At 37.5% G+C, this 16462-nt stretch overlaps 1 protein-coding gene across 1 annotated transcript; it reads left to right on the top strand.

The window, feature by feature from the left end:
- Nucleotides 1-13966: 13966 nt before the first annotated feature.
- LOC118851075 (high mobility group protein HMG-I/HMG-Y-like) lies at nucleotides 13967-14305 on the top strand. Its single transcript, XM_036760639.1, has one exon. It carries the CDS (start codon nucleotides 13967-13969, stop codon nucleotides 14303-14305), a length of 339 nt encoding a protein of 112 aa, XP_036616534.1.
- Nucleotides 14306-16462: the final 2157 nt, after the last annotated feature.

Genomic DNA, 16462 nt, shown 5'->3' with positions numbered 1-16462 from the left:
AGGGGGATTCTTGCTTGTGTCCTTTGTTCTTTGAAGAAGATCATGGCTTCAGGAGGTGAGGCCATTACTTGCAAGTGAATTGGATTTAGGGGAGGGAGGGCTGTGCAAAGTTACCAGCCTCACCTTCTCCTCTGGAGCCTTCTGGGCCCAGTGGCAAGATGTTGATCAGAATGACTAGAGATGGCCCTCTCTACCCACTGAAGGTCACCTAAATGCCCCCTTAGGAATATCTCTAGGGCAGCCTTAATTCAGGCTCAGGAAAATAATAATGGCAAACCTTGGTAGCCATTTCAGATAATCCCCATGGACAGAGTGTAACTATGGGAGATGGGGAAAAGAAGAATGGTTATCCTGCTATTATAAAAATACAGTTCAAAGGGATGTGCATCTAGGAATTAAAATGTGCACATCGTAGCTTTGTTCAATCAAGTTTTAGGAAAATCATCAAAGAATAGGTTTCCAATAGAATTTAAGTTAATCTATTCACTATATAAGTGTTAATTATTATTACCTACGAAAAGTGATCAACAAGGAACATCTGTACTCAGTTTTGTCAACAAACCACTATTCAAATAAAATCAATAGGACATGAACAGAAATCATTAGCTATCCTATTAAAATACAGATTGAAGCTTTATGATTCTCAAAAGGTCATTTATTGACAGCATTAACAATACTGAAAAAAATCTACTATGTGTTAAGCATATAATGAATTAAATTTACAAACTCTTTTGAAAAATGAAATTATCTACCATAATTGCAATTCAGAAATGACTATACTAAATACATTGTGTGCACATTTTCCCCAATTAAATATGTATGAGTTACTGTCAAATGTCACTTCCAAGTGAAATAGTGATTTGCTCCTAATTTTCAGAATCTGATTTGGACTGCTTAGATGAATAAAGTAAATATATAAAATTTTAAGCACATTATTCAAATAATAAACTTTTCCCTTTCTCTTTTGTACTACTTACTAAACTGTGTAAGAGGACAATGAAGTAGATAAAAGGTTTCCTTTTTTAACTCTATTGTAGAATCAATCAGTTTGATAGAGAATTGCAGACTGTTGGGGAAAATTGAGGGAATATTTTCCAAAAAGATTTTTTATTGGTCCAGTACAATTTTGTAAATATCTAACAAGTATCCAAGAATGTTTAAACCTGATAGTGAACTTAAATTGTGAGTTCCTTTAGGGCAGAGGCTATCTTTTTGCATCCTTAGCACTTAGCACAAAACCAGGTACACAGCAAGCACTTACCGTTTAATGTCTGATTAATTGACTGATACTTTCAAGATACATGTTCACTGTACTATTACATGAGGTTGCTGAAATGATATTTAGCCATAATTAACAAGAACTGAGTACTCAGTCAAAAATGTGATTTCCAGTTTAGAGTATAATATCCATCCTTGAAGTGATAAAGATAAAACCACTGACTTCTATACAAATATTTCTTTAAAATGGGTAAAGGTACATTTAAAATACAAAATATTAATAAATAGGTAAAGGATTACCTCATCTCTCAATTAAAACACATTTTGATTCATAAAAATATCATTTAACATTTGAAATTCTTAATTCATATATCAACAGTGAAACCTTCGTAATGGCATGGAGAAAATTTTTGATTCTTGAAGTAAAACTCTGTTCAACTTCTGCAACATCTTAGAAAACTTGCGATCATTCAGTCCTATGATAAACCATATATGTACCTGTGGCCTGAGGATCAGATGAATTCAGGGAGGCTCATCATCGAAGTGATAGTCACCAGTCATGAAGGTTTCTTTTTTGGGGTTTGGTTTGTTTTTGTTTTTTTTTTCTTTTTGGCACAGTTTGAAAATGTGCCTTGAGTTATAGAAGGAACTTTGATCTGGAGTGGTAGAGGGAATATCCCAAAGAATAAAAGCACATACCTTTCAAATTCACACATAGTATCAAGAAAATACTAACACAGTTGGTATATTTTCAACAAATCACAAGTTTTAAAAGGCTAATTTATTTTAAATTAATTCCTAAAACCCACAGTGCACATTTTGTTTTTTTTTTCTATCTTGAGCATCATAAACCATATTTAATAATTATACAAACTCCATTGTTGTTTATAAAACTATTGTATTAAGATCATGCCTTTCCTTCTGGATTATCATGTATTCCACTTTGGGCCTTAGACAAGTAAAATACGAAATCTATAAAACAAGTATAACAAAGATCAATTGAGTTTTTAATAGCATCTAACAAACGATAAAAGACTATTTTGAAAGGGACATGTTAATTCTTAACATTACCTTCGTTGTTTTTTTTTTGTTCACTTGTGTTTTATTGTTCATGACCCTGTGAACTGTACAGTCTATTGGGCTTTCTTTTTTTTTTCTTTTAATTTGACTGTTTATTTAAATTTATTTATTTAACATATTTGGTTTTCAGCATTGATTTTCACAACAGTTTGAATTACAAATTTTCTCCCCATTTCTACCCTCCCCCCCACTCCAAGATGGCTTATATTCTGGTTGCCCTGTTCCCCAGTCAGCCCTCCCCTCTATCACTCCCCTCCCCTCTCATCCCCTTTTCCCTTCCTTTCTTGTAGGGCAAGATAAATTTCTACGCCCCATTGCCTGTGTATCTTATTTTTTAGTTGCATGCAAAAACTTTTTTTTTTGATTTTGAACATCTGTTTTTAAAACTTTGAGTTCCAAATTCTCTTCCCTCTTCCCTTCCCACCCACCCTCCCTAAGAAGTCGAGCAATTCAACCTAGGCCACACATGTATCATTATGTATAACCCTTCTACAATACTCATGTTGTGAAAGGCTAACTACATTTTGCTCCTTCCCAACCCATCCCGCTTTATTGAATTTTCTCCCTTGACCCTGTCCCCTTTCCAAAGTGTTTGTTTTGATTACCTCCACCCCCATCTGCCCTCACCTCCATCATCCCCCCCCTTTTATTTTTTTTTATCTTCCTCCCTCTTCTTTCCTGTGGGGTAAGATACCCCACTGAGTATGTATGGTATTCCCTCCTCAGGCCAAATCTGATGAGAGCAAGGTTCATTCATTCCCCCCTCACCTGCCCTCTCCCCTCCTCCCACAGAACTGCTTCCTCTTGCCACCTTTATGCGAGATAATCCACCCCATTCTATCTCTCCCTATCTCCCTCTCTCGGTATGTTGCTCTCTCATCCCTTAATTTCATTTTATTTCTTTTAGATATCTTCCCTTCATCTTCAACTCACCCTGTGTCTGCTCTCTCTCTTTTACATATATATATACATACATACATATACACATAGATATATACATACATACACATTCACTTATATATATACATAAACATATATATATATATATGCATATTCCCTTCAACTACCCTAATACTGAGGTCTCATGAATCTTACACATCATCTTTCCATGTAGGAATGTAAACAAAACAGTTCAACTTTAGTAAATCCCTTGCAATTTCTGTTTCAATCACCTTTTCATGCTTCTCTTGATTCTTGTGTGTGAAAGTCAAATTTTCTATTCAGTTCTGGTCTTTTCACTGAGAATGCTTGAAAGTCCTCTATTTTATTGAAACTCCATATTTTGCCTTGGAACATGATACTCAGTTTTGCTGGGTAGGTGATTCTAGGTTTTAATCCTAGCTCCACTGACCTCCAGAATATCGCATTCCAAGCCCTTCGATCTCTTAATGTAGAAGCTGCCAGATCTTGGGTTATTCTGATTGGGTTTCCACAATACTCAAATTGTTTCTTTCTGGCTGCTTGCAGTATTTTCTCCTTGATCTGGGAGCTCTGGAATTTGGCAACAATATTCCTAGGAGATTTCTTTTTGGGATCTATTTGAGGAGGCGATCGATGGATTCTTTCAATTTCCATTTTGCCCTGTGGCTCTAGAATATCAGGGCAGTTCTCCTTGATAATTTCTTGAAAGATGGTATCTGGGCTCTTTTTTTGATCATGGCTTTCAGGTAGTCCAATAATTTTTAAATTATCTCTCCTGGATCTACTTTCCAGGTCAGTGGTTTTTCCAAGAAGATATTTCACATTGTCTTCCATTTTTTCATTCCTTTGGTTCTGTTTTATAATATCCTGATTTCTCATAAAGTCACTAGCTTCCACTTGCTCCAATCTAATTTTTAAAGTAGTATTTTCTTCAGTGGTCTTTTGGACCTCCTTTTCCATTTGGCTAATTCTGCCTTTCAAGGCATTCTTCTCCTCATTGGCTTTTTGGAGCTCTTTTGCCATTTGAGTTAATCTGTTTTTTAAGGTGTTGTTTTCTTCAGTGTATTTTTCAGTATTTTTTGGGTCTCCTTTAGCAAGTCATTGACTTGTTTTTCATGGTTTTCTTGCATCCTTCTCATTTCTCTTCCCAATTTTTCCTCTACTTCTCTAACTTGCTTTTCCAAATCCTTTTTGAGTTCTTCTATGGCCTGGGGCCAGTTCATGTTTTTCTTGGAGGCTTTTGTTGTAGGCTCTATGACTTTGTTGTCTTCTTTAGGCTGTATGTTTTGGTCTTCTTTGTCACCAAAGAAAGAATCCAAAGTCTGAGACTGAATCTGGGTGTGCTTTCGCTGCCTGGCCATATTCCCTACCAACTAACTTGACCCTTAAGTTTTTCAGCGGGGTATGACTGCTTGTAGACTAACGAGTTCTATGTTCCCCATTTGGGGGGGAGGTGCCAGCTCTGTCACACCAGTACTACTCCTTCCCCAAGAACCCCCAGCCCGGGCTGGGCTTAGATCTTCAACAGGCTGTGCACTCCTGCTCTGATCTGCCACTTAATTCCTCCCACCAGGTGGGCCTGGGGCCAGAAGCAGCAGCAACTGTAGCTGCCCCACCTCCACTGCCCCCGGGGCTGGAAGCCGAACCGCGAACTCCTTCCACTCCTGCAGCTTTTCCCACTAACCTTCTCTGCAGTCTTTGGTGTTTGTGGGTCGAGGGGTCTGGTAACTGCTGCAGCTCACATATTCAGGGTGCTAGGGGCCCCATCCGCCCAACTCCAAGTTTGGTTGTTCCACGCCGCTCAGGCTGGGCTCTGCTCCACTCCGTTCCCAGCTCCCAGCTCCATGTGGAATAGACCTCACCCAGAGACCATCCAGGCTGTCCTGGGCTGGAGCCCTGCTTCCCTCTGTTGTTCTGTGGGTTCAGCCATTCTAGAATTGGTTCAGAGACATTTTTTATAGGTTTTTGGAGGGGCTCGGTACGGAGCTCACTCTAGTCCCTGCTTACCAGCTGCCATCTTGGCTCCGCGCCGCCCCCACCTTCGTTGTTTTTAAACACCCAAAAAAAATAAAGATATTTTATGAAAGTCTAACATGCAAATATAATGATTTTTAATTACATTTCATTTAAAAATGGAATTAGCATACAACTTTAGGTTAATGTGACCATTAAGATGGAGGACTAGACATTTTCTCTGATCCTAAAGATCTCATAAATTTCTCAAAACAGATATTCTCCATCCCAAAGAGAAAATTTTGAGGAAAATTGGGAAAGAAGCAAGGGGATGGCATAGAGTAGACCATTAGTGGTCTACATAATCAGACATGGGGGGAGGGGCTACCATGTAACCTGTAGGAACTGACATTGCTCTGAGAGTAAAGCACAGCAGAAAAAAGGAATCTCTAAAGGCAAGCTATACAAGGCAGTGGCAGGAGTTGGAATAGATATCTCAGAAATATGGATTCCATGAGGAATACAGAGAGTAGAAAGAGATTAATTATAGGGATCATGAACCAGCAAATAAGAATCTAAGGCAGACGGAGAGAATGTATAATGAAGTAAGATAAACTTCCTCTCAAAAGACATTAATCATGCAACAAGTGAATTCAAAAAAAGCAGAAGTTGGAATCATTATCTGACAAAGCAAAAGCAAATACCCCCAAAATAAAAAGAGACAAATAAGAAAACTGTATTATAATTAAAGGAATCAAAGACAACAAGCAAATTTCAATAATAAACTCATGCATGCCAAATGAATTAACATCCAAATTTATAAAGGAAATGTTAACTGAGCTGCAAGAAGAAACAGACAATATTATGATAGTGACAGAGGACTCTAATATCCTTCTTTCAGCTTTGAATAAATCTAACAGAAAGACAAACAAAGGAGAAAATATGGAACTGAAAAAATTCCTAGAGACACGAAAGTTAAAAACATTGCATTTTCTAAAGGGGTCTATAAAGGAATATACATATTTATCAGCATTACATGGAAATTTTACAAGAATCAACCATGTATTAGGACACAAAGATATTACAAACAAATATAAAAGAAGAGAAAGAATAAATAAATATTTTACAAACCACAAGGCAATAAATAGTAATTGGTTCATGGACTATAAGAAAATACACAAGCCCAAATGGAGATATAACAATAAAATCCTTTTAAAAAATAAATGAGACAAAGAACAAATCATAAAAAATAATAAGTATGTGAATGAAAATAATTATGATGAAATATTATACCAAAATTTCTGGCAGGCAGCTAAAGCAGACTTCAGGGGAAAATCATATATGTATAAATATATACAGACAACATAGAAAAAAGAGGATTAATGAACTTAATATACATTTTTTAAAATTACAAAGTTGGCAAATAAACCTAAAAAAGAAGATACTAAAAATTAGAAAAGAATAAAATAAATTAGAAACAAAAAAAATCCAAAGAAGTCATAAATAAAACTTAGAGCTGCTTCTTTGAAAATTCTCATAAAATTGATAAACCTTTTGGCTGATCTGATTAAAAAAGAAGAAAGCAGAAAATCAAATCAAGAAATTATCAAATGAACAAAGTAAAGTCACAGAAAAAAAGAATAAATGAAAAGAATAATCAGGATATATCATTCAGTTATACGCTAACAAAACTGAGAACACAAAAGAAATAGAGGAATATCTTCAAAATTTTTTAAATGCCCAAACTATGAAAAGGCCAAACTGAGGTCTAAAATAACCCAAAGAAAAGGAAATATACTTAGTAGTTAAGGAGCTACCACAGGAAAAAGTCCTGGTATGAATAGATTCGCAGAAGATTTCTATTAAACTTAAAAAAACCCATTTACTACCCATACTTGACAAATCTTTCTCAAAAATTAGGAAAGTTCCTCATAAGAATCCTTTTGTGAGACAAATACAGTCTTAATACTGAAACCAAGGAAACATGAAATGGGGGAAAGCTATAGGCCAAACTCATTAATGAATACTAACTCAAAAATCTTAAACAAAATCCTGTCAAAGAGACTACAGCAATTAATACAAGAAATCATTCATTATGACCAAATGGGACTTACCCCTGGGATGCAAAAATGTTTCAGTATTCAGAAAACAATAAACATAATTAATCATATTAAAAACCAAACATCAAAAACTACATTATCATCTCAACAGAGGCAGAAAAAGCCTTTGACAACACACAGCACTGTTTTATCATATCTATAAGACCTAAGCATAAAAAGACTTTTTAAATATCACAAAAATAACTATCTTAAACCAAAATCAAGTACCATCAGCAATGGAAAAACACTAGAATCTTTTCTAATAAATACAGGAGTGAAGCAAGGATGTCCAGTCTCTCTCTCTTGTTTTTTTACATAGTTCTGGAACTGCTAGCAATAGAAATAATGCAAGAGAAAGACATTAATGTCAATAAGATGGACAGAAAGAAGATAAAACTGTCTCTATTTACTGATGATATAACGGTATACTTGGAAAAATCCTAGAGTCAGTAAATATGCTAATTGAGACAATTAATAGCTTTAGCAAGTTGCAAGCTGCAAAATAAACCCTCAAAACTTAACTGCATTGCTATATAATAAAAAAACCCAAGAAACAAAAATAAAAAGGGGACTCCCATTCCAAATAGCTACAAAATGCATAAAATATTTGAGGATCAACCCACCAAAGCACACAAAAGATTTGCATTGCAAAAGATTAAATTACAAAGTGCTCTTTAAAGAAATAAAGCTGGATAAATATCCACTGCTACTGGATAGGCCATGAAAATATAATAAAAATGGCAATACTACCAAAGTTAACTTATACTTCTAATGCTCTACCTATCAAACTACCAAGGGGATATTCTATAGAACTTGATAAATAATAAGAAAAATCCACTTGGAAAAACAAAAGATCTAGATTATCAACGGAAATGAAAAGAAATAGGGATGAAAAGGGAATAGCACTTCCAGATTTCAAAGTATATTATAAAGCAGCAGTCATCAGAACTATCTGGTATTGGTTAAAAAATAGGTCAATGGAACAGACTAGACAGGGAGAATCAGAAACAATGGAATCCAACAACCTAGAGTTTGATAAAGTGAAAAACATAAATTATCTAGGGAAAAAATCATTTGATTTTTAAGAACCTACTGAAAAAACTGGAATCTAGTGTGGAAGAAATTAGGCTTAGACCAACACCTTATAATATATTCCACAGTACATTCTAAATGGATACCCAATCTTAATATTTAAGATGATACTAAAAAAATAGAAGAGTAACAGATCATATACATCTAATAGTTCAAGTAGGTGATATATTTTTAAGCAAACAAGAGACAGAGGCAACTGCAAAAAATTAAATATAAAACTTTTATTACACAATACTTAAAAGTTTCTGCATAGGCTCATACTCCAAGAAAGCAATCAATAAGACAAAAGTCTCCATATACACCAAAATATTCAGAGAAGCACTTTTGTGATAGCAAAGAAGTGGAAATATAATGAAGACCCATCAATTAAGGAATCCATAAGCTAATTTTGGTACATAAATATAATGGGATATTATTGTACTGTAAGAAATGTATGTGATGAATACAGGAAAGCATAGAAAGATTTTCATAATGGATGCAAAATAAGGTAGAGCCAAGAAAGCAATATATAATAACACTAAACAACCACACTACAAAAACAAAAATCAAAAGTGAATGTAGATGGGGAGCCAAGATGGCAGATTGAAAGCAGGGACTAACCTGAGCTCTCCCACAAATTCCTTCATATACCTCTGAAAAGTGAATCTGAACAAATTTTAGAGCAACAGAATCCACAGAGAGACAGTGTGGCACATTTCTAGCCCAAGACAAGTTGGAAGGTCACCAGGAAGGATGTGTTGCATTGGGCTGGGAGAGGAGTGTAGCCTAGTGCACAAGCTGCACCAGTGCAGACCCAATCACAGCAAGGCCAGAGCAGACCCAAGCAGACTGAATCACCAGCAGCAGTGGCAATTCCCAGACCTCTCAGCACAGGACATGGGTGTGTTGGAACTGGGTGAGATAGAAGCACGCTGCTGCACAAGGCCTGTGACAGTGGCAACAACTATTCCTGGGTCTATCAGCCCAAAGATTAGATGTTTGAAAGTCATCTATTTAAACTTCCAGGAGCCAAGACGGTGGAGTGAATAGTGCTCTCACTGCCTCCGCCCCCCCACCTCTGTTGACCTTGAAAAACCCAGAGAATGTTGCCAACAGCAAGCCCCACCTCAGCAGACCAGCCTCAGCACACACCAGCCAGTTCCAGCTTGGAACCAAGTAAGCTACAGCATTATATGGCTTCCTGCTGCCAGAACCAGAGGCTGAGGCTAGCTGAGGTCTTTCTGTGTTTCCTCAGGGTTATACAAGGATCAACTACCCAGCAAAATTCAGCATAATCTTTCAGTCAAGGAGATAGACAGTCAATGAAATAAGGGACTTCCAGACATTCCTGAGATGAAAAGGCCAGAGCTCAATGAAAAATTTGATCTTCAAATACAGGACTCAAATTAGGAATAAAAAGGTAAACAGAGAAAAAAAAATTTAAAAAACATGTTATTCAATAAGGTCAAACAGTTTACATCCCTACATGGGAGGATGATACCTGTAAATCTTGAGAACTGTATCTTTATTATGACATTTTAAAGGGATATACATTGACAGAGGGTGTGGGTATAAATTAACTGATGTGTTGATCAAAAACCTAATCAAGGAGTGCAAAGTGATTGTAATGGGAGAAAAGGAAAGGAGGAGGCAGGAAAGGGTAAATTATATCACATAAAGAGGCACAAAAAACTATTATAGTAGAGGGAAAGAAGGGGGGAGGTGAGCATTGTTTGAACTTTATTTACACTCATTGGATTTGGTTCAAGGAAGGAATAACATACTCAATTAAGTATAGAACTCTAACTTGCCCTACAGGCAGTAGGACAGGAAAGGGGAAAGGGAAGGGGTGGTTAGAAGCGAGGAAAGAAGTAGTAAGGGGAAAAAAGAAAGAAGAGGGAGGGGGCTGATAGAAGGGAGGGAAGATTGAGGAATGTGGTGGTCAAAAGCAAAACTCTTTTGAGGAGGTTAAGGGAGAAATAAAAGCATAAACAGAGAGCAATAAGATGGAGAGAAAGACACAGATGGTAATCATAACTATGATTGTGAATGGGATGAATTCTCCCATAAAAAGGAAGTGAATAGCAGAACAGATTAAAAACTATAATCCTACAATATGTTGTTTACAAGAAACACATCTGAAACAGGAGAACACACACAAGGTAAAGTAAAAGGCTGGAGTAGAATACAATATGCTTCAGCTGAAGTAAAAAAAAAAGCAGGGGTAGCAATCCTAATCTCAAAGCAAAAGCAAAAACAGATCTAATCAAAAGAGATAAGGAAATAAACTATATCCTGCTAAAAGGCATCATAAACAATGAAGTAATATCATTACTAAAAATATACACAACAAATTGTATTAGCAACTCAATTCTTAGAGAAGAAGTTAAGGGAGCTGCTGGTAGAAATAGACGGCAAAATAGACTTGATAAATCTAACCTCAAAATAAACATGAAAGAAGTTAAGAAGGTGAATAAAATTTTATGAAAGGTAGATATAAGACCTCTGGAGAAAACTGAATAGGGATAGAAAGGAATATACTTTTTTCTCAGTGGTACATGGCACATACACAAAAAGTGACCATGTACTAAGGCATAAAGCATCATAATCCAGTGCAGAAAGGTAGAAATATTAAATGCATCCTTCTCAGATCATGATGCAATGAAAATTACATGTAATAAAGGGCCACGGAAAGGGACTAAAAATTAATTGGAAACTAAATAATCTAATCCTAAAGAATGAGTAGATCAAACAACAAATTACAGAAACAATTAATAACTACATTCGAGAGAATCACAATAACGAGACAACATACCAAAACTTACAGGACACAGCAAAAGCTATTCTTAGGATAAGTTTTATATTTCTGAATCCTTACATGAATAAAATAGAGAAAGAGGAGATCAATGAATTGGGCATACAACTGAAAAGGCTAGTAAAAGAACAACTTAAAAATTCTCCATTAAATATCAAATCAGAAATACTGAAAACCAAAGGAGAGATTAATAAAATTGAAATTAAGAAAACTATTGATAAAACTAAAATAAAACTAAGAGCTGGTTTTATGAAAAAAACCTATAAGATTGATAAACCTTTGATCAATTTGATTTAAAAGAAAAAGAAGAAAACCAAATTATTAGTATCAAAAATGAAAAAGGTGAATTCACCACCAACGAAAAGGAAATTAAAACAATAATTGGAAATTATTTTGCCCAATTGTATGCCCATAAATTAGACAATCTTAGTGAAATGGGTGAATATTTACAAAAATATAAATTGTCCAGATTAACAAAATAGGAAGTGATATACTTAGATAACCCCATCAATGGACTCCCTAGATAAAAATCTCCAAGGCCAGGTGGATTTACAAGCAAATTTTATCAAACATTTAAAGAACAATTAATTCCAATACTACACAGGCTGCTTGGGAAAACTGGTGAAAAAGGAGTCCTACAAAATTCTTCTTATGATATAAATACGGTAATGATACCTAAACCAGGAAGAGCTAAAAGAGAGAAAGAAAATTATAGACCAATTTCCCTAATGAATATAGATGGAAAAATTTCAAATAGAATATTAGCAAAAAGATTACAGCAAATTATCACAAGAATAATACACTTTGATCAAGTGGGATTTATACCAGGAATGCAGGGCTAGTTCAATATTAGGAAAACTATCAGCATAATTGATCTTATCAACAACAAAACTAGTAGAAACCATATGATTATCTGAATAGATGCAGAAAAAGCTCTTGACGAAATACAATACCCATTGCTATTAAAAACACTAGAGAACAGTAATAAATGAAGCCTTCCTTAAAATGATAAGTAGCATCTACCTAAAACCTTCAGCAAGCATTATATGTAATGGGGATAAGCTAGATGCATTTCCAATAAGATTGGGGGTGAAACAAGGACTTCCATTATCACCACTGTTACTCAATATGGTACTAGAAATGCTAGCTTTAGCAATAAGAGAAGAAAAAGAAATTGAAGGACTTAGAATAGGCAAAGAAGAAACTAAGTTATCACTCTTTGCAGATGATATGATGATTTACTTAGAGAATCCTGGAGAATCAAGCAAAAAACTACTTGAAATAATAAACAAGATTAGCAAAGATGCTGGATATAAAATAAACCCATGTAAATCATCAGCATTTCTACATATTACTAACAAAGCCCAACAGCAAGAGATAGAGAGAGAAATTCCATTTAAAGTTACTGTAGACACTGTAAAATATTTGAGAGTCTACCTGCCAAAACAAACCCAGGACCTATGTGAACAAAATTACAAAACACCTTTCACACAAATAAAGTCAGATCTAAATAATTGGAAAAGCAGTTGCTTGTGGGCCAAGCTAACATAATAAAAATGACAATTCTACCTAAATTAATTTACTTATTCAGTGCCATATAAATCAAACTGTGAAAAATCATTTTATACAGCTAGAAAAAATATCAAAATTCATCTGGACTAACAAAAGGTGCAGAATATCAAGGGAATTAATGAAAAGAAATGCTGGGGAAGGTCGCCTAGCCACACCAGATCTTAAATTATACTACAAAGCAGCAATCATCAAAACTACTTGGTACTGGCTAAGAAACAGAGGGGTAGATCAGTAGGGTAGGTATACAAGACACAGTAGTCAATGATTACAGCAATCTACTGTTTGGTAAACTCAAAGACCCCAGTTTCTGGAATAAGAAATCACTATTTGACAAAAAATGCTGGTAAAACTGGAAAATAGTATGGTAGAAACTAGGCATAGACCAACATCTGACACCATATATCAAAATAAAGTCCAAATGGGCACACAATTTAGGTATAAAGGCTAATACTATAAACAAATTAGGGTAACAATGAGTAGTTTATCTGTCTGATTCATGGAGAGTGGAGGAATTTATGACCACATTAAGAGACATAGAACATTATGAAATCCAAAGTGGATAATTTGGATTACATTAAATTGAAAAGTTTTTGCACAAACAAATGCAATGCAATCAAGATTAGGAGGGAAGCAGAAAACTGGGAAAGAATTTTTACAACTAGCGCCACCGATAAAGGCCTCAATTCTAAAATATATAGAGAATTGAGTCAAATTTACAAGAATACAAATCATTCCCCAACTGACAAATGGTCAAAGGATATGAACAGCCAGTTTTCACAGGAAGAAATTAAAGCTATCTATAGTCATGGGAAAAAATGCTCTAAATCACTAGATCACTAAATCACTAAATCATTAGAGAAATGCAAATCAAAACAGCTCTGAGGTACCACATGACCCCTATCAGATTGGTTAACATGATAAAACAAGAAAATAATAAATGTTAGGGAAGATGTCATTAAAGCAGAACACTAATGCATTGTTGGTGGAGTTGTGAACTGATCCAACCATTCTGGAGCGCAATCTGGGACTATGTTCAAAGGACTATAAAAACGTGCATACCCGGCATTTGCAACTAGGGGCGGCGGCGAAGGGAAGAGCCCGAGCAGGTAAGTTTAGCGAGGTCATTCACTCGCAGTCCACGTTGCTCCCCCACAACCCGAAGCTACGCACCCAAGCCAGCCCGCTGCCGAACCCCATCTCCCTACCCTTTATCACCTCTCATTAGAGAAAGGGGAGGATGAGTAGATCTAGTTCAATGTCCAGCCAACTTCTGGCCTCCAAACAGAAAGACGAGTCTGAGAAGAGAGGGCGGGGCCGATCCCAGAAACAACCCCCCAAGGAGCCCAGTGAGGCACCAACTCCCAAGAGACGTCGGGGCAGACCAAAGCGGAGTAAGAATCAGAGGGCTGCGAAAGGCCGGAAAAGCACCACTGCCCCAGGGAGGAAACCAACAGGTAGACCCAAAAAAGTGGAGAAAGAAGAGGAAGGAGGGACATGCCAGGAGTCTTCGGAGAAGGAGCAGTACCCAAGTCTGCTTCTATCTCGCTACCTCATTCCCCTCGATGATGATGACTAGGGCGGCGGCCCTCTCGTTCTGGGACTAGACGGAAAAATGTTGATCTTTAAACCCTCATGTTTCTTCCCCCACCTTTCCTTTCCTTCAATCTGCCCTTCCTGGTTTTACTGGTCAGAGACATATCTACCCGGGAAAAATGCCTCTCCATTCACACATTGGACGTACTCACACGAACCCTGGCCGCCTTATATGGGATTGTGCTGGGCGAGGTGGAGCAGGCAGCAGGTGGTTGAGCCTCTGGGGGCACTCCCTGCCTCGCTCCCCCCACCTCCCACATCCATCCATCCATGCATAGACCCACCCACCCTTTCCCAGGACTGGGACTTCTTTTGTAGTCCTCCTTCCCTGGACAGAGCTAGCTTTTTGACTTAGCTGCCAACACCTGTTTCTTTGTCTCGCTCCACCCCCCCCTCCCGAATGGGACCAGGGTTCCTGTTTTCCCATTTCCCCCTCCCACACCCCAACTCAAAAGGATTTGAGCGGAAAAGGACAGATTGTGAGTATCTCGATCCTAAGAGCTCAGCTTCAACAGACTTCTGTCGGGGGATATTCTGTACCCCCACCGCCCTTTCTTTCTACCTTCTACCCAGTCAAAATTGGTCCCAAGGGTGGAGGTGGAAGCAGACTTTTTACTGGGAGTAGAAGGGGGGGGCAGTACCCCACCCTTTCCCCCTCCTGCCCTGTCCACACACTCTGGCGTTTCCTGAGCATCAAACTGGAATGGGGCTGGGCTGGAGCCTAGGGTGTCAGGCACCAATTGAGAAGTAGCTAAGGGGATGGGAGAGAATCTGAATCATCTATTTGCTGCTCAGGAAATCTAGGGAAAAGGGAGACTTGACAGTCCTATTAATTTCCCCCAATCTTGGGCTGGTCTTCCTTGGCCTGTGATTTTTGCATTTAGAATGCATGTTTTGCAAGGATTTTTCCTCTCCAGCTGCCCCCTTCCCATCCCTCCTTTCAGAATGTTATCCCCCTTCCTCCTAGGAGCTGGTCACATCTTTCCTCCGTTCACAATCTACCTTTGAACACATTTTGTTTCCTTTCTTTTTTAAAACGGTTTTGTTCTTATATTCTGTGGCTTCCAGACTCAGCCATGCAGTTTTGTTGGTTCTCACGTTCACCTATCCCTCCTCCATCCACTCCATCTTGCTCATCCTCCCCAAATCATCACAGAGGAGGGCTTGGGGAGATAGTGGACACCCAGGCCTAGTTTACTAAAAAGTGGTATTGTTTGGGTAGGTGGACCCCAGGGGAACTGCCCATCCCCACTTCTATCAGTTCCTCCTTTGGTAATCTTCAAGTTGACAGGGTTAGGGGAAGGAGGTCCAGCCGAAGTGGGGGAAGGGGTGGTCCCAGACGGTCATGAGGCACCCCCCCCAACTCTGGTTTCCTATTTGCAGTTAATTGAATAAAAATGAAATCTTTTTTTCTGGAAAAAAAATGTGCATACCCTTTGACACAGCACTTCTAGGGCTATATCCCAAAGAGATCATAAAAATAGGAAAAGGTCCCACATGTATAAAAATATTTACAGCAGCTGTCTTTGTGGTGGCTAAGAACTGGAAATTGAGGGGATGCACATCAATTGGGGAATGGCTGAATAAGCTGTGGTATATGAATGTAATGGAATATTATTGTGCTATAAGAAATGAGCAGACTTCATAATAACCTGGAAAGACTTATATGAACTGATGCTGAGTGAAGTTAGCAGAACCAGGAGAACATTGTACGCAGTACCAGCCTATAATGGCAAGCAAAGTGGGACTTTTTGCTGTTTTTTGTTCTGGAGTGCTTCTCAGCACGAAGGCAATCAAGTGCCTTTGATTAAGTCTTGCCTTTGTTTGAAGAGTTTTGATTGAATCAATAGTCTTTGATGACCTGCTTAAGTCACAAGAAAGCCTAAGTCACATGAGTTTGAGTCACATGGCTGCAGAATAGTACATATACTCTGAGAATTTTGCTTTGGTGGCTCACTCATTGGAAGACTGTTCCTGTGATTTAGCCAGAGGAGACTCTGGGTAGCCATTAAGGAGCCCCCCTGCTTTGAAAACCCAGATGTTGGTGCTTCTCTCTCTGGTAATTATGTATGTATTGCTATAGACAGACAGTGAGAAGCCCTGTCTGCTGATTTGTTTTATTTGCTCTGTTTACATATTT

Source organism: Trichosurus vulpecula, chromosome 5, assembly GCF_011100635.1.
Source record: "Trichosurus vulpecula isolate mTriVul1 chromosome 5, mTriVul1.pri, whole genome shotgun sequence".
In the NCBI taxonomy this organism is placed as follows: Eukaryota; Metazoa; Chordata; class Mammalia; order Diprotodontia; family Phalangeridae; genus Trichosurus; species Trichosurus vulpecula.
Note: the sequence above shows the minus strand (reverse complement) of the source record. Positions and strands in the feature narration are given on the sequence as shown.